This window comes from Puntigrus tetrazona, chromosome 17 (assembly GCF_018831695.1).
Source record: "Puntigrus tetrazona isolate hp1 chromosome 17, ASM1883169v1, whole genome shotgun sequence".
Classification (NCBI taxonomy): Eukaryota; Metazoa; Chordata; class Actinopteri; order Cypriniformes; family Cyprinidae; genus Puntigrus; species Puntigrus tetrazona.
This window is the reverse complement of record NC_056715.1, coordinates 6,451,226-6,471,551: the sequence shown is the minus strand read 5'-3', so window position 1 is coordinate 6,471,551 and position 20,326 is coordinate 6,451,226. Positions and strand designations below refer to the sequence as shown.

The 20,326-nt window shown below is 36.5% G+C and overlaps 1 protein-coding gene across 4 annotated transcripts in view; it reads right to left on the bottom strand.

Annotated features, from left to right (window-relative positions):
* Window positions 1–19,087, bottom strand: part of rgs7a (regulator of G protein signaling 7a) — a 39,140-nt gene extending 20,053 nt beyond the window's left edge. For 2 of the 4 annotated variants that reach the window (XM_043263831.1, XM_043263834.1), the window contains exons 1-2: window positions 18,898–19,087; window positions 18,029–18,151 (exon numbers count right to left, since the gene is read on the bottom strand). In XM_043263831.1, the coding sequence (XP_043119766.1) occupies window positions 18,029–18,106 (78 nt within the window). In that variant the 5' untranslated portion in view covers window positions 18,107–18,151; window positions 18,898–19,087. Of the gene's footprint in view, window positions 1–18,028; window positions 18,152–18,352; window positions 18,840–18,897 lie in introns of those variants that run through there. The other 2 variants (XM_043263833.1, XM_043263832.1) reach the window with 2 other exon arrangements.
* Window positions 19,088–20,326: the final 1,239 nt, after the last annotated feature.

Below are 20,326 nucleotides of genomic sequence, written 5' to 3'. Positions count from 1 at the left end.
ACACGAGGCTATCGGTGCTTACGCAACTTGCAATGTTTATTTTACCTAAGAAGGCAATAGGGAGGCAACATTTTCACTGCTCCATTTTAATATGCAGCAGATTTATAGTAGTTTAAAAGAAAAACAAAAATAGCAGATTGAAATGCATGGCACCCAATTAATCTGTCAATTAATTGACTGATCGACTAATTGTATAGCGTGCACAATGCTCACCTTCAAATAATGTAACTTTCTGTGCTATTTATTGTGTATAATCCCCATCTGAGCAGTTCATGCTTGAAGTACCACTTAAAATCTACAAAGCCCCGGTTGCTACCACAGGCAATGCACTTCACCAAACCAAGTGGCGCAGAATGAGTCAGGAGTCGTTCACACTGGACAGGGCACAACAAGAGTCTTTCAAAGCCGACCCACTTTAAAACGTCTTAACAACACGGCACTTATGCTGAAGCAGCGCAAGATACCAGAAAAACAGTGAAACTCGCTGGATGTCTGCCTCGAACACTTCCATTGAGAGGCTTATGTTTAATGAATAAATAAAATATTTAGCTATTCATTGTTTACGACATCTGATTGATTTGTCCACCACAGTCCAGTATAATGTAAATATATTTCAGACGCTTTATGCGCTTTTAAAAGAAGCTTGCCCTTCAGCGATTTACAGCACATGCACAAGCTTGCTCTCTATATTTGGCCTTCCGTCTTTCGTCTTCCATCTGCGTGAGAGCAGAGACCAAAGGTATGAGCGCCCTTTCACAGAAAAATCACATGAATATTCAATACAGCATTACACGTAATTGAATATTCAACATCAGAGAGAGCACTGCTCAGTTATTCACTGAGAACATGATGTGGTTCTCAGCATAAGAGAGCACACTATCTGCTAAGAGAGATGACACACACACACACCTAAAGTTTCCAACCGATTCAGTGGCTTTGAAGTCTTGCTCCAGTCCTGCTCTCTCTCTCTCACACACACACACACACACGCTGATTCACTCGCTCACACATGCCGTGCGCTCACACACAAAAAGGCCACACATTCTGTCATGAGAACACAAATGTGCACAAAACAAACAAACACTCACACACTCGCTATTAAACGGGTAGGAGGACATTAATTCAGTGTTAAACTCGCCTGCAAGCTAAAATCAGACTGTTTATATGACCCTGATCCTTCCAATGTAGTGTCGTGCAACACTTTCGCTCTTTGCATACACACGCACGAATGCGCGTCAATGCTTATGCTACACACGCATACTGTATGCTCTTTCCACTTTCTGTACATAATAGAGCGTTTCGTTAAAGACCGTCCCAAATGCTGCCGTGCATTCTCCATTATGCATAATATAAATCATATTTAGTAAGCTAATGCTTCACCCACACACACACAGCTTGAGGATGCCCTTTAAAGGGTGCCACTGTATCCCTCTCTCCCACACACACAAACAAACACACACACACACACACACACACACAAGCTTCTGTCAGGGAGATTTTCCTAACGCCATCCTTCTCTTTGGACTACAAACGCTAAAAGCTGAGGTTTCACTTAAAAAAAACAGCAAATAAAAATCATGATATTCATTTTGAAATTGGTACACATTTTGTACATGGTATGGACAAAAAAAAAAAAATCATAGTTCTGTTTTGAATTTGTTTAATAGTAATATTTTACAATTATTTGATGTACCTTACAGTACATACATATATATACAATGTTTAATACATTTCAGTACCATCAGAGCACATTGTTATTGATAGTGATACCAGCACTGTATCATGGCACCACCAGAGTATTTTTTGTAAGGGTAAATGTAATATATTTTGGATTTCTTTTAAGTAGAAGAAATATATCACATTATTTATACACGGCAATCATAGAGTACCATATAAAATACCATGTAGATCTAGAACAATAACTCATTTTTCATTTTTCTTAACCACAAATTGCTAAACAGATAAATGGCACAGGATTATTTACAAACTTGAGTCATTTATTAACTTTAGACACTGTGGTAGTGACATGTTTTTTTGTACATGTACCACCTAAATTGTTTTTGTCTAAATGTAAAATGGTAAAATGCCAATTAAAGCAACACACACACACCATGGTATTAAATTTTAATATGGTAAACATTCAGTATCAGTTACCACTGTGCTACCATATGGTAACATCAAGCAGTTTTCCTTGCATCCTCATCTTTATGTTTTAATAATGATGAATAGGGAAAATATCACGTGTAAACTGCAATACTAAGAATATGACTCTCTATGCAATACCGTATATTAAAGTACCATCTGATTATGTGGTACCACAAAATCCTTTCTGTCACACATACAGTGAACGGTGGGGAAAATATAGCAATACAAGCAAACAAGGATGCAGTTCTCAACAATTAGCCAATTATCTCACTTCATCTGTAGTTTCACACACACCTCCTCATTTTGGCTGTACTGGTGATATATCACACTACTGAAAGTGTTCAGCGCTCCAGTAAAATCCTGCTCTCAGCCTCAATCTAATAATTAGTTATATCGAAATTTGTAACAGGTTTTATGTAATATGTTTGGCTCAAATAATCACCATCTCCGGAGGTGGAACCGTGTGTTAAGGAATTAAGGCCAAGCGCAGACAGACTTGAAGGGCAGCCCTATTCATCCCTTCCTCGTTCTCTGTTTTGCATATTTTTGTGTAAATGTGTTCGTGAATTTGCGGTTTTCTGTGATTGCATATATGTGTGCGTGTGTTTCTATGAGAGCATGTGTGGGAGGGATTTTAGTGGGTGTTCTGACTCAGCTCTGGAAGAATACGATTCCACAGAAAATGAATCCGACCACCCACCTGCTGCTTTTTACCAAACAATTTTACAAACACGCACACACACACACAAATACAAACACGCACAAACTCACAAGCACACTAATTTAAAGCGTTGAAATAAATATGGCTCATAATAACCTGATTTAGTGTATTTCTCCACAGTACTTAGCTGACATTCAGCATTTGAGAATGATCACGACAACACCACTAAAAACCTCTAAACCGCATAGCGTCGGACACTAGATCAATATGTAAAACATTGGATTAGGTCTGTCAAAGAAGATTTTTCTTTTCGGTTCCTCTTTAATATTAAAGGTCCCATGTTGTACACCTTATTGGAGTTTTATTTTAGGTCTTAATGTCCTTAAGAATATACATTTGTGGTAAAAAAACATCTCAATATGTTTTCACGGCTCTTTTCTCAGGAGCTCTGTCAAAAACAGGTTGGTTTTGGCCTGTCTAATTACTATTTATGAGTCTCTCTTCTGATTGGTTTGATTTTTCTGAAGGACGCGCGACCAAGCCAATCAAATGTAACGACGTCACAATTATGTCAGGCTAACTGAACGCAAAACAAAGGGAAGACTGAGGCGGCTCTTTGAAAACCTCTTTCAATGCCGATTCGGCTACATAAAGAGCTTAAAATATCGTCTTCTTGTGATGTTGGGGGCCAGAATCAATATAATAGAGCCTCAAATTAGAAATATGATCTTTCCTGACAAAAAAACAACGACAGCTGTTGTAAGACACTATAAAACGAGTGGACTGGACAGAAATGATAGTCAAAAATGCTTGAGTTTGCACACTTCCTATCAGAAAAGGTTCAATAAAGTTTTATTTTTTGTTGTTATGGGAGCGTTTTATCGCATCTCACGACTACGTCATTTATGAAATAATGTCTGTGTACATGCGTGTAAAACAACAAACTGATCATTTATATATGTATTATTGTATATGCTTTGTTGTAATTAGCTGGACTAGTGACTAGTTGTAACATTAGCTGCAATAATAACGTAGCTGTAAAATCTGTTGCCTGATGAAACTGAAATGCATACATCTTCATCAAGACTAGATATACACAGTGAGATTGTCCTCACTATACCCATGAGATCTGATTCATTATAGACTGGACTTGTGAGTACATGATCAGTTCAGCGAATTACCGTAACTACCCTAACCAACACTATTGGTACACGCATGCAATGAAACGCTTGTGTTGTACATTTTTGCAAAAAAGAAATATCATTTGCACATACACATTTCCTACTATGCCATTATATGCATGCACGAATCATGCAGGCATCCCGGATCATGAACTGACAGAGCCATCTGAGCTTTAATTTTCTCAAAGGTGAAGCAGGATACCCAGGGCTCAGTTTACATTGCCATTTCTAGCTACTGGGGGACCATAGGCAGGCCAGGGCAACTCATATTAACGTTAAAAAACCTCATAGAGTGAAATTTCCATGCCATGGGCTTGCATCACTACTTGCATCAAGTACAATGTACCTCATAGCAAACAATTTTGCTGCTAGTGAGGTGGCATACGGGTAAAGTTAGGGATGATCTAACATTTTTTAATTTTAGCCACAGGTATTTTTGCTGATAAGTAAAATATGTTAAAGGCAACATTTTAAAGCATTTTAAACATAATTAACATAATTGAGAGTATGCAGTAAGTAGACTGCCATCTCAGATTAAATTTCCCAAAATCAGAACAATTTAAACTCTGAGTTAAAACGTGTTCCTCTATGACAAACAGGGTAAATACAGGGAGAAAAGGGAACAGATAAATAATGTCAGGCGTTTGTAACCAACAGCTACTGCAGTTGACGTGTCCTCTTAAATAAAACAACACTCAGGGCATGGAAAGATGGGGGAAAGAGAGGGCAGAAACAGATAGTGAGAGATGTGCAAATATAAGGAAATAACGAGAGTAGACGAGAGAAGGATGAATGAAAAAAAACAGACAAATTTTGGGGTCCTTTATGACAAGCAGGAGTGAGTGTGCACTATTTTTAGCCCAAAACCTCTAGCCCATCGTATTCACACATGTGTCCTGAATAACAACAAGGCATTTGAAGACTTTGTCCTCACTAGCCGGATGCCACTGTGATAAGGTTTAAGCTTACACCAACTGAGAATAATTATTATGAGGGAAATCATGTTTATTAATTTACTGTTACAGAAAGTATCTGTACAACCATTTTCACATTCAACATGTTAATAAATGATGGTAGTTATAGACTAAAGACCTTGACCACTAACTGTAACAGCACAAGAACGCCTTATTACTTTCACCCAGTGCTTGCTGAAAAGAAGGGGGACAAGATGAAATGCATACAAATTACCTGCTCTCAGTTAGGCTGTTCTGGAGGTGTTTAATAAGCCTCAACACTGTCATTAAACACTATCCATCCACTGGCCTTGAGACAAATCCTGTGAACTGCACATATTTAGCAAAGCCGCACAGTGTGTAGCAGCAACATAAAAGCGTTCAAATGATCAAACCCGAAGAAATTAAATATTATAGAGATTTTGTAAGTATGCCTGCGGTAATTGTAATGAGCCAAACGTAATGAGTCAGTCACTTAAATCAGGGGTTATCAAACTACAGTCCGGGGAACCTCAGGGGGGCCACAAAGAAATAAGCTGAAAAGTTCAGATAAAAAAATTAAAACAGAACAAAATTAAAAAGGCAATTGCAATTTGAAAATAGCAATATCTTTTTTTGCGGTATGCTATTTACATTAACTACAAATGGACACAATACACAATTGGAATGTTAAATAAAATTAAATGGGTACCACCTTATTAGAACTAGGGCTGGGAAATGTATGGCATGATATATTTATTATCTCATCAGTAAAGCCGTTTTTTTGATTAGCGGTAAATCTCCATCACCTGTTTTCAAATGGAGTGGCAGTTAATAATCAGAGCCATAGATCACTAAAAAGCTACATATGTGGTGTTTAGTATCACAATTGAATCACCCATGAAACTGAACGCAATATTGCGTAGCTTTTCAGTGATTTATGGCCCTAATTGGGACAATAAAGCCCTGCCTACACTTAGCCTAAACATGACAATTCTGGCTTATTTCATTGCTTATAAAACATACAATATGCTCCGAATAATTGTTCCTATCTAACATATAAATACACTACTGTTATGGCAACAACTTGGAAACTCTGGTATCAAAATTATTTAATACCAGAGTAGGTGAATACGACTTGACAGGCTGTTGACATCCAATTTCTGATTAGAAAACATATATTTACGATAATTGTAATAGCACATGAAGTAAAAGTGATTGTATTATTTAATTTTATTTTTTGTCTGTTTACACTAATTGTAAACAGACAACAAATAAAATTAAATAATAAAATTAAATACAATTAAATTATTCCATCGAATGGGAACAGTGCAAACCAAAATATCTTTTTTTCACAAAAATATTGATCTAATTATTTCACAGTGCCAGCCAAAAACAGTTGTGGTCCGGAATATAGTATTTTTTTCCCAGTTTCTGAAATATAATTTTGACCAGTTTGATGATGGATTTCAGGTGATTCAGCATTTCCACATATGCTTTCTCTTCACTTGTTGTATTAAACTTTGACCTGTGTTAACAGACACGATAAAGCACACCTGCTGTTTCTCAACAAAGGTGTCAGAAACACTGAGCTAAAAAAGTCCAGAACAGGCTGGCATTCAGCGGATGCTCTAGGAGCTGAAATCGGTAAAGAAGGGTATGGTAAGATGATGAGATTTCCTAAGGTTACTCAAGAATCCTCATCACAGAACAAGGAGTATCAATGGAGACAGGCAGGGCTTGGGGGATAATTACATTAATGTGGATTTTAGGCTGTGTAAACTGGAGGAAAGTGTAGGTCTGTAGCTATGGAGAAACTTTAGAAAACAATCAATTGAAGCAATAAGCGTCCCCTAACCTCCTTCGTCTTCTGTCTCTCTTTTTCCCTTTTTCCTGTTCTCGCCAGCTCTCTCTCTGGAGGCTCGGTGTGTGATGTATGGGGCAGCGTTCATTGCAATGCTGTGAGAGTTACCCTCAAAGCAAAAAAACCGATAATGAAACACTCGGTTCGCATTTCCTCTTCTGTAAGGCACCATAGCTGCAAGTTGTCTCTGTCAATGCAGGTTCACACATTTGGGATTCATGTTCTAAACGATATATTCACTATTATAGTAGCAGGCACAGAAATCTAAAACAAAAGATTTCAAATATGGCACAGCGAAAAGTCATGCGTGCCCGCAAAACATAAGCCTGTTTACACCTTCTGCAGATATATTCCAGTGACCTGAAAGAGCTATAACTAGAGACAAAGAAGTCATGTTAAAATACTAAACAACTAATGCAATATGGTGAGTGGAACGCAGCCATCATAAAAGAAAAACTGCACCACTGGTCATGAAGAGTCGATTAATGCAACTCATAAGATCTACAAATCATGTGTGTAGTTAGGGTTTCCAGTATACAAGGACTGTTGGATCGATGCATCAGCTTTGCATTGAATTTCATGTTCCATCCGAGTAACCTGAAGGATTGCTTCTGTCTGCGTTTTATTAGTTTATTCAATTTAAACGTGCACATGCAGTACTGTAAAACACTTCATGAAAAAATAGCCTTTTTTTAATATTAGGGCATACAGATATTAGATTGACATTGAACCAATGACAATAGAAAAACAGCAATATAATCTAACAAAGGGCATCTGGAATGCATTCTTTGCAAAGATCTATATGATCCGAATATAAAATCACATTAAATTTATATGTTCATGCTTTCAATTTTATTTTTTGTAAAACATATTTTCTCATTGGTATTTAAACCAATGCTCATTTGTCAAAGGATACACTGTGCATTTATTGTTATATAAGCATCAACTTTAAACAATTTTAAAGTCAATTTATACATTAAAATCTAATTAATAAATTCTAACTAAATATTAGCAAATGTAGCCATTCTGAATAGACTGTTGTTCATGTTTTTAATAGAAAAATCCAAACTGAGTAGTCATGTCTTCTACTAGCACAGGCTAACAAATCCAAGCCAACTAGCAAAACATTGACTAAATAGTTTGGACTAGAGACAACTATCAACACACTGGAACACTGAAACTGGACTAGCTGAGCAGCACTTCAGATACTTTGCAATTCTCTTTCAAAACAACATGTAAGGTGATGCTGACTTTCATCTTCGCTTTGAAATGATTAGAGACTCTCATAACCTTACATTAAAAGGTGCACTGAGAAATCAGCAGTGAAATTAATTAATCCAAACCCCAGTCAGCAGTGCAATAACGTGCTAACGGCTCTCCACACTCAAGAGCGTCTTGTGGCAGTGAGTCATTTCATCTCCTGCCTGACAACTCAGCTTTTCTTCACGTTGTACTGCCAACACAGGAAGAGCTGATCATAGGCAGGATCTCAGTATGCTGAAGAAAACACAGTGACACATAAAGGAAACGACAGAGAAAGAGAAAGAGAAATGTGAGGTTAAGAATTTCAAGTTTAAAAGAAAAGATGATAGTGAGAAGATGGGAAAGCCAGACTCTTCCAAGCGAAGGGATAAAAGGCTAGGAACAAGAGAAGAGGGTGGAAAGATGGATCAAAGTAAGAGGAAGGAAATGATGAAGAACTAGGATAATGGATTCAGACTAGAAATGTCAATGTGCTTGCCTTTTGCTTTACATCATCTTCAATTTGCCTTTAATGCCTAAAAATACAATAAAAACCACTGAACAGTCAGACCTCGGTACACAGAAGCCTTAGGTAGGGATTTCCATGAGAAGGTTTTGTTTAAGCCTGTATCTTGTCCGATCCCATTCCAATAGCTTCACCCGCCCAATATGTTCATGGTATAATATGCATTGCACTTTCCAATAAAAGCATTCATAGCAGCCTATAAATACAAAATATTAATAAAAGAAAATAATAAAAAAATCTAATTTACTATGCTCTAATAGAATAGAATAGAAAGCTATAAGTTAACAAAATGTACTCACTCTTATGAGGTTGGGCGGTGTTTATCAGATTGGCATCAGACAATGTCTACAGTGAGACACGGGGGGGTGATATCAGTTCACTAGATGGCCATCCGCCAAAACATTGAAAACAATTATGCAATTAAAAACGTAACATTCTCATTTACCATGAGATATGATTTTCCACGAGATCTCATCAGCAATCAATTTTGGCACATTCTGCAGCAGCTGACCACCAAAACACCCGTCTACATTAGGCGATGCCAAAATACTGTAGAACCCATTCTAATCAGCGATCCCGTCTAAACATGAAAAATAGTATATTTGGTGCAGCCTATTCAATCAAATTTAAATAATTTGAAATTGCTGCTGTTTTTTATGCTTCGTTTCTAATAATAATGGTATATACATAACAAACACTGTTAAAAGCAAGCATGAATTAAAAAAAAATATGATTATATAAATAAAAAAAATAAGAGCTTTTAGTTGGAAAATAAAATATGTCTCATTTCTTCTGTTATTGATGCAAAAAGATGCATGTCTACTCAAACTTGATGCTGTTTTGGTTTAAATTAAAGTGTCACAGAACAATTAGGAAAATATCAACATGGACAGGCTGCATGCATCTTCAAAAATACACAAAGTAAAAGAAAACACAACCCACACTGCATTAAATAGAGGTTCCCTTGCAGAGAGGATAAGGTGAATCATTGCCTGAGCATTAAACCATTAAAATTCACTAGGCATTTAGAAAGCAAACAATATAGATAGGCAATAAGATAAACAATACTGGGACTGTTTTGGATTAACCTAATGTGAAATTTTTTAAAGACGCTAGAGCAAAACCAAAAACATCAGAGGCTCGTGATCTTAAGAAGCAGAAAAAAAATGATTAGCAGCAGTGATGGAAGTGAGATCAGATGGAGAGGGCAGAATGAAAAACATGAATGAATAGAGTGAATGGAGGGAGTACAGGTGACTGGAGACTTCCGTTTCATATAAGAGCTTTAATATGTGAGAAACAGGATTGAATGTCTCTGTGGAGGTGATAAGAAAGAAAAGGAAGGGAGAGATGTACAACGGGCTAAACAGCCTGATACATGTGTTCAAGACGAGCTGGCCAATGAGGTTGCAAGGTATGGCTCATTTTCAAAATGCTAAAGAAAAAAAACGAGTGGGTTATATAACGATCCTGTGCTAAAGCATTAGGAAATGAGAACATCATATGCAGTATAAACTGGAAAAGCCCTTGGAGACTACTTGAGTGTATGCAAAGAACAAATCTTATTTACACTGTGAATGAATAAATCGCTTTGGTGCATTAAAAATGATCCAATTTGCTTTAAATAGCTCCCTGTTATGGTTGACCTACAGGTCACCTTTTCAAACGCTTGACAAGATGAATGTGATTGACTGCTGTAGTCCTAGTTGTCTGTTGAAGGAAAACGTTAAATCACACCTTAGAGACCAATTTAGAACAATTTAGCTTGGATGCAAAAATATCTTCCCAAGCATTACCTAACATGTATTTGTGTCTATAGTATATCACATCTATTCTGTTCATGTTTTAACAACAGATCCATAAAAGTCATCCATAAGTAAATGCACAATTCTAACCATATTTCAAGGTAGGATTGCACAGACTAAATAAATAAATAAATCTAAATAAATTATAAATATAAGCAATAGATAGATACACATGAATGCACATCATACGATTAAGACATCAAGAGCTTTTCTCTTACGTTCCAAGGTTAAATGGGTCATTTTGGATCAAGCTGCCATAAATCTAGTCAAATAAACAAGCGTCCATTTGCCTCCTGAGATCTACAACAACAGACGAGATTAATTGACTGACGTGTCCATCTGATGGTCTCTCTGCTAAGAAGAAAAGACTCATGTATGGATATTGAAGTCTTCTGGCTGGCTGGCACTCTTGTCAATATGACGCGGATTGTTTACGAAGTCGGACCTTACCGCTAACTGCAATGTTAGGAAACTCACAGACATCTATGACCCTTATTAGCATTCAATGCACACAACACAAAACAATTCGATGCAAACAAACACATAGATCAGTACTATCAATAAAACAGATCTATACACACTCTCATGGAGATTAAGGTTAGAGCATTTTGCTGATATATAGATTTCATTAAAACCTGGGAAATTTTACAATTCATGGACTTAAAAAAAAAAAGGTAACAAAACAAATAAGCAAATTTTTTGCAAAACTTGAATTCATGCAGCTTAAGTTCTGCTGTCATTAAAGCAGAAATAACACATAATGTTTCAAACTTGATATTTTTGAACTGATTTTTGGATCCTACTGTATAAGCATGATTCAATTTAGCCGACTTCTCAAATTCTTGAACTGTCATTTGAATTTTATGTGTTATTTTCATTAACACAGGCACAGCTCAGCCGTACTGAAATAATAATAGCGATATATAGAAATGCGATTTAAGCAGTGATGCCACGAGAAACTCATTGTCAGGCATCCTCACCTCACAGCAACTGGCTGTCTACCGATGATTTTCCCTTCTCAAATTGCACATTTCCCACCTTATTGACGATCTCACCACTTGCTTCGCTCTGCTGTCAATCCCATAATGCCCCTCAAGTCTGCTGCTTGGCTCCCATAGAGAAAGAAAGCCTCACTCATGCTCTGCCCTCTCCACTCCAGCAGACAAGAGAAGCAGCATTACGTTAATTGAATAAATATATATATATATATATATATATATATATATATATATATATATATATATATATATATATATATATATATATATACCCTATGTTTTCCAGATAGAAATTTGGGGAAATATGTGTTTCTTTGTATCTTTGTAGACTGAAAAAACAACAACACTAACGCAACACTAACTTTGATATAATAAATATATAAAAATATACAAAATATATATTTTTATAATCTGGCTGGTTGCATGATTCACTAACAGGACTGTGTACATAAACTACAAATTAAAAACAGCAGACTCAAATCACAGAATGTTCAGAAATTCAACGCAAATATATAGGCTAAATTTATTGCACAATATCTTTGTCGTAACAAAAAACTTGAGATGGATTATGCAAAATAAAAGAAACATTGCTCTCAGCAAATAATTTGAAGCCTGACAGTAATTGTCTTAAAATTTATTGAAAGTGGTCGACTTATTGGAAAAGTGGTGCCGTAATGGTTGTAGTGGCAGGGCTTTAAAGTTAATTAAATTAAACATAAGATGCAACTTCTCAGGCAGAGTTAACTGTCGTCAGTGATTCACTGCATTTGGCACGACGCTCTGTGAAAACTTGCATCTCTACGGTCATTCCCTTTAAAGCACCACTGCTAAAAATATTACAGACAAGTCAATCTACTAGTCTGTCATATGACTTGATTGATACTGTTAAAAGAAAAAAAAAATCTTTAATACATCACAGTAAAAGAAATATAAATACATACTATGACAATGGTCTATTTTGTGGTTTTTAAGCTTGACAACTGCACTAAGAAATGCATTTACCAAAGGTTTGGTGCCAGTAAGATTTTTTTTTATTTTTACTTTTACTCCACAAGGGCACAATTAATTGATCAAAAGTGGCAGTAACGCTACGTATAATATTTCAAAAGATTTATATTTAAAAAAAGCTACTCTCTTGATTTTCATTCTCAACAAAGAATCCTGAAAGTTTATATGCTAAATTATTAAGCAGAACAACTGCTCTCAACATTCATGATAATAAAAATCATTTCTTGAGCTCCAAAACAGCATATTAGAATACTTTCTGAAGGATACTGAAGTAATGACTGCTAAAAGTCCGGCTTTTCATTTTTAGATTTATATGTAATAATTAAATACAAAAAGCAGATCTTTTTACAATGTCTAAATTGCAATACTTCACAATATTACATTTTGACTGTCTTTTTATTTTGTTAAATATATACAGCCTAAAAGACTTCTTTGAAAAAACCAAAAAATCTTACCAAGCCCAAATGTTTAAATGGTCATGAATATGTAAATTTGATGCATAAATACTGCATTAAAAATATGCAAATGCATGCTCGGACGTGGGAAAGAAGATGCACACGAGTGTGTCGAAACAAGCACACGCAAAAAGCATCAACTAAGACCTAGAACAGTCAAAAGAACATGTGACGTTAAGTGTGTTAATAAGAGAAGCTGGCATATCCGCTTAAGTGTCAGTCACGCAACATGGTTTTGAGTCTAAAAATTCAACCAAGAGACAATTCCACATTTCCATCTCATTCCCTACTACAACCCCCGCTAACAGCACATATGTTACCGCTCTCAAAACCATACTGACGTAACAGCCGGAAGACAGGCGTATGCAGAGCGTTAAGATGAGTCATAATAGTCTGTCACCGATGGCAACTCCACTCAGGGTCACGGACCACCAATGAAGGAAGTGCATTCCTCAAATCAAGAAGAAGGGATTAGAAAAGACAAGCCATTCAACACTCGATTAAGTCAACCCTGTTTCTCAAACTGTGTGGAGGCCCGCATAAAAATGGAGCTGTTCTGTGCTGGGTCTGGCCAAGATACTGTAGTAGTCGCTCAACATAGGGTGTACGGAGTGATAAAAAGAGAGGCATGCTGGTCTGGATATGAATTATGTATGAAAAGAAGGCAGAAGTGGAGATGGTCATGTTGGAACAGATTGGTGTCTCCATCAAGCTAAAAGAGATTTTTATATTCACCAGCAGCAGTTTGTGCGACTGAGCATTTTCAACACAGTGTGATAACTGGAAAGTCTAAAGCTCCTTTAGAAGAAAACGCCATTTTCGGAGCTTCTTTTAATGCGAGAAATTTATGCTGCCCTTGGGCTATAAACAATAGCTTAGGAGCACCACAATATATATGTGTGTGTTTATATTTATGGTACGTTCGCCTGGGTGTGCGTCTCAGTATATATTTAGCTACGAGTGTGCTTGTCGATTGTTTGCCCATGGAAAATGAAGAAACCTTTTGGATTAACTCCGTGAAAGCCCTTGACAGCCATTGTACGGCATACTTACATATTCTTGAAACATAACTGAAACGGCTCAGAACAGATTCTGTAACGTAACATACAGTGTTACAGACAAAAGAAAATAACTGAGATTTTAGAAATGTAACTGCTAACGTTTAATCAAAGTAAAAATGTGTGCATGTAAATAATTATGTAAATCATACTCCATGTTGTAAAATCTACGTTAATTTTATGCCAATCTAAAATGTTATTTAACATCATTAAATCAAACATATTAGGTCACACCAACAGATAAAAAGAATCAATTAAATGTAATTAAAAGTATTAAAAAGCATAAGATAAAGATTTATAATAACATACAGTACCATACACTATTTTGTGGAAACCACAATACATTTTGTTACATCTACGGGCCTATTTAGGTCAATTGATATACAAGTCAATGTTTTATTTTAGTTTTCACAGCTACACTTCATGTGGACTACAGTGTGAAGACAGCAGCTTTGCATGTAGAACTGTGTCGTAACATGCTGAAGGCTGTACTTGAGGGACATGTGACTCATCTCTTTCTCCAGCACCTTTGGACACTATGTAGCAGACACCTGGTACACTTCTCGATTTAGTATTCTGTCTCCCCACTCTCTGACTTCGTATCTGCCTCTCCCTCATAGTATGAAACCATGCAGAACAGCTCTATGCCATAATTTACAATTAAGATCATTGCGTTGAGTGCGAAAGGGGTGTATAAAGACATAGAATGGTACAAAGTAGTATTAAAAAAAGCTGATGAATAATTCATAGAGTGTCACTGTTTTCCCTCCAGTTAGTAGCGCTGATTCTTTCAATAAGTCACACTAAAATGGTCAAATATTGTAGGATTACGAAGGAGTCCCACAAGGCTCAGGTTTAGGTTCTGTGACTTTTACTATTTTATAACATTGACTGATTATGCTGTGCAATGCATTGCAAAACGATTTAATTTTAAATGTACATTTAAATGTGGTTTGCAAGCTTATTCAAGTTGTTTTTTTTGTTGTCTTTCTTTACTTTTTTTTGCTGGCATCTTGTTTGATAACATGCTACACTTCCAACAGAAAGTAGAAAACTAATGAGATTTTATCATCAACTGAGGAATTAATCAAGCAGACTACTGAGAATTGCACTCCTACAGTTTAACAGTCTTACAGTTGTAGTTTATTGGAACGCATGCTTTTTAATGATTACTGTTGGCCACTCACACAGAGCAGACTTTAACATTTAACATTTCCAAGCCAATTTTACACAACATTTCTCATTGTATACAGTATTCCTCTCTTTTTCCAAAGAAATAAAAACTCAGGAATGGTCAAGCAAGCCTAGAAATTCCATCTGTTCATACTGAATTGGAACGAATGGTATCCTATGGTAACACCACACTTACGGTATATTATATTCTCTCAATACTTTATGATCAATCTAGTGAGCGCCTTTTTACTGGGATTTAATTGCTACTGTAATTATGTGAGTGTACTGTTATATTTATCCTTTTTTATATAAATATATATTAGGGGTACTATTGTGTATGGTACAATTCATGGTCATTTTCCGAATCATAGAGATCATTCATATCACCTTGTTAGTAGAGACTTGATTAATTGTCATTATTTAGTCGTTTGGAATGCACTTGTCAAAGTGAGCAACGTAATTTCCTCGTTATCTTCAGCTCACAATGAATGCAGCACGATGTGCATCAGCAGGTGTCGCTGTTTTAATTTCATAAATGGCTTTTTATTGTTGTTAGCATAACTGTTGCAAATAAACATACATTTTATATTTTAATACATAAAATATTTATCTAAAATAATGTGTAAAAATTTTTTTAATTTTTTAAATTTTAAAAAATGTAATTTTATGCAATGCATCCATTCCTTAACAAATATGCTGACACACACCGTGCTGCAATTGTTGCCGTGGGAACAATCCCAGCTGAAGATAATGAGGAAATTACATCGCTACCTTTGACATTCTAAACGACTAAACAACGACACATGATCTGTTCACTTCAAAGTTCCCACCATCAAGGGGATAAGGATGATCACTTTGATGATTTGGAAAATGACCATCAATTGTACAATATGCGATACACAAATTGTTATACTGCTAATATTGCTAATATATATATATATATATATATATATATATATATATATATATATATATATATATATATATATATGTGTGTGTGTATGTGTGTGTGTGTGTGTGTGTCTGTGTGTGTATTGGTGCTTTCAAATGATTCCCATCAGAAAGTTTTTTTTACATAATATATGTGTGTGCTATGTATATTTTTTATTCTGTATATATATTCTGTATACACACACATGCATGTTTACAGTACATACATATATTTTATGTAAACAAACTTTTATCTTAGATGTGAATTGTGAATGACAGCACACAAAACACACACACACACACACACACACACAAACTTTCATTCTAAAACAAATAAAATAATTAGAAGACACTATACTGAATCAAGTGCAAATACAAAATAAATTGTGTATGTTTGGGTTTTACAGTTACTCCCAAATCTAGGATTTTCAAGAACCGCTTTAATTTACAATGCTTCTGGTAAACAGTCCGAAATTCTATGATGATTTGCACAGCCTTTTTTACAATGCACTTACGGTTGTGATGCTTTCGGGAAAAGTGGCACCATTCCGCCTAAGGTCCTTTATAAATCTATTCAGCTCTTTGAGATTTGTTAGTAAAGCCTGTGATAAAGGGCTGGCCAGTAGTTATTAGTCCTGAATTGGGTGAGTTAATGTCTTGTGATGTGAAGAGAAGAGCCACAGTATCTCTGACTGCAGAGCACCGCTTGTTCATGCACCTCCGCGGCACAGCACACCTAATAGGACTGAAGCAGCATGGAGGAAATGTGAAAATCAACTGAAGGGTGAAGGAAATGAATTGAAAGAAGGAAGAAAAAATAAAGTCCTGCAGGAAGATGCTGCAGCGTCTGATAGATGAATGATTCACTGTCTCCAAACTATATCTGACTGCAACGTTCTGACAACATATTTCAGCCGCACCTGAGGGAACAGATTGAAATTGAACACGCTCAGGAGAGGAGGGGAGGGCAAGTTGGTACGGAACAGAGAAAATACTAGTCATGATCGCACAGGTTTTGGGTCGCGAGTCTTTGCTGTATCAGAGGGTTGTGCCAAGGTTTGGCTGGTTAACACGGCCTTATAGTCCCTGCTGGTAGATATCGTAACTACACCATCTGGCAGCAAAACCCATCTTTTTGCACAAATCTCTACCTATTTATCTTTAATTTTATGAATACTAAGCATTTGGAATGATTCATAAAAAAAACATTTCAATGAGAGATACACTAAGAAAACAAATGCACAAATAAAAATTGCAATATCGCAATGCTGATTAATTTGATATAGCTAGGCAAAATCACCACTAATGCATAATAAATATTCAATAGATCACCCAGTCCTAATGTCAGCATAAAAACTAGAATCATGAATTCATCACAGAGAAGCACTCAGATACCTGATTCATCATCGGAGCTCATTTAAGCAGGCTAATTAATGATACAACGGCTGACCATGATTGAAACTGTAATTTGCCACACAAGTCTTTAAATATGTGATAATGGCTTCGTGAAAAATTCATGTTTCTTTTTTGAGTCTCCATAGGATGAGTGGTAACATTAGCGGCTCTCAGCCACGATGACTTTAGTTCCCAATCACCAATAACAAATGACTTTGACTCGAGCAGACACGAGAAAATTACCAATCATCGGAAAGATGGAGAGTAAGAAAGGTCAAAAAGTTGTGATCTTCTTTTTTTAAAACACGAAGGACTCAACGTCATAATAGTCAAAAAAGGCACAAGATTAAACGTAACATGCTATTTAATAGCATATGACAACTCATCCCAAATAGCACAAAAGGTCAATGTGTGCAAGCAAACCCTTTCTTATTTTTTCATTAAAAACTCTCAGGATTTGTGTCCACACGGAAACTGGCTTTCCGAAATAAACTAAAGTGTAACAAATTGCCCCTTTATCACCCACACCATTTTCGTGTCTTAGACCGTTTTCCCACCCAAAACGGCACTCAGAACGAAGCTCACACTACCTGTTTTGTCACAAAAGCGATGCATTTAACAAAGTAACCATCTTAACATTTATTCAAAGTCCTACCTTTCTGTAAACCAGCATGTTTGGCGAGTCGTCCGTCTCTCCATTGCTGTTTGGATGGAGGCTGTTGTTCTTCGCCATGGTTCAAAAACTCAGCAAAACAGCTATTCCAGTGGATATGTGCACCTGACAGGGAGAAGCGAGCCACACACACACACACACACACACACACACACACACACACACACACACACACACACACCACAATACACCTGGTTGCTTAAAACATCAAAACTTGCATGACATACAGTATTACCAGACAGAAGTCAAAGATGCTACATCAATGCAGAGCTGATCTGTTGGCAATGTCTTCGTGATAATCCCCACCTAACTGTGTCTTTTGTAATCACAACCCCGCTTTACCAACGGTATTTTAGTGAAAACCAAAACGCAGAGCTATCATTTGGATAGCAGTCATCGTTTGGCTGTCTTAAAATCGTTTATCAGCTGGTGGTCGATGATTTTCATCTCAAGGTTAAAAGGAACCGCTTAATAAGTAAACGCTGAAAATCCGATGACAGCAGATCAAAGATCAGACACACTTTTCAGTTTTGCGATATCGGTGGGACAGCCAATTAAATGCAAACACTGTTCCACCTCGCGCTGCGTCCGTATGTCATGCACGCGAACGCTTCACGGTGTGTCAAGCGAGATTCGCTGTCTTATCTTGCTTCAAACCCGCCAGGAAAGGGAGCAGGAAGCTAATTTTCGCGTAACCAAAAATGCACAGTCTCGCACAGCCACCCGATCCTTTCAGAACCACAGACAGCTCCTCAGGCGGAACTGCAGCCCTTGCACGAGTCCTCGGAAACCTGGCATCGCCAACAAAATGCACAACACAATCGTAAAGCCTCACTTCTGTCCACTCTCACCTCAAACACGCCCCGTCTCCCCCTGATGTATGGATCCGCGATGCCAGAGTGGATCAAGCTCCTGCAGTTCGTCAGCTATCAGACGTACCATTCATTGGAAATATTAGTGATCCTTTGCTTGATGCTGACGCGTTATCGCGCGCAGGGATTCTGCTGAAGGACGGGGCACGCGCCAGCGACAAGGGCACGCGCATCCAACCTTGAACCAATCCTGGAGTCTACACAAAAGAGGAAGGGTGCTTCTCTTTGAGGGTTCAGTATTTTTGCTTTGATTATTTAATAGTTATTTAATAGTTTGATTATTTAGAATTATGTCACACAATTATAGCATGAAATATTACAATGCTTCATTATTAAATTGTGTTCAAAACACTAATAAAATATCAGCATATAAATGTATTTATTTAAATATAAATGGTTTCATTTAAAACATGTAACTATTAAACTACATTTTTATTAAAATATATAAACATACATTTAATTATATAATTGTTTACATTTTACGGACACTTTTGCCCCGAAACAAATTACATTGCTTTTAATCACATTTTATCTTTTTTCTCGTTTTCCTGAAACCATGACCATGGCATTGTTAGCTCCATGCTCTACTGTTTGAGCAACAGGAAAGCTATAATAATTATAATAAGTGGCAACCTGTTGGGGAAAAAAGTTTAAATTTATGACAACTATTGATCACTTCTAAAAATGTTCTTTCCAAATGACTGTCTGTCTTCTAGGTGGCATTATCTAGAAAGTCAGAAATGCAAAATACAAATAAAAATACAAAAGAATTGCACACTCTTGGTCTCAAATGAGAAATTTCTGCATGTTTTGCCTGTACACTATATACTTCCTCTCTAAAGAATTCAGCACTGGGACCCGAATCTCAGGTTTTGTAATAACAATGCATTTATGTTTATATCAAAAACATAAATGGTCAACCAACTCTGGTCCACTTGAGATGGACTAACCTTGTTTAGAACCTCACAGTTTTTCTTGAAGATCCTCAGAGGTCCCTTAGATATAATTTTCTCTCAACACTACATGGCAACCAGGCCACCACAGTCCTTACACCTGTAGAATCATGTAGAACCAACACTATGTTGCATTAACCTTTGCCAATATTTCTATCGTTCCTCGATTTCCTCAAGGGTGCTCTTTAGAGCATATTATAATCAAGAATTTTAATTTCTATTCTCAGCATGGGTCAAAGGATCACAGATAGAACGTTTAACACAAAGGTTAAAGTCACCATTAGCTACCCTGCTTTTCTCCTCTAGACGCATATTAACTATAGCACACTGCAAAATGCACTTTAGGGCAAATAAAGAGAACCTAAAACAGATAAGGCAGAAAATCTGCAGCTGTTGTTCATTGTTTGGTAATGCATAAACATTCTGTTGCACCATCTTTATTTTCGTATTCATTC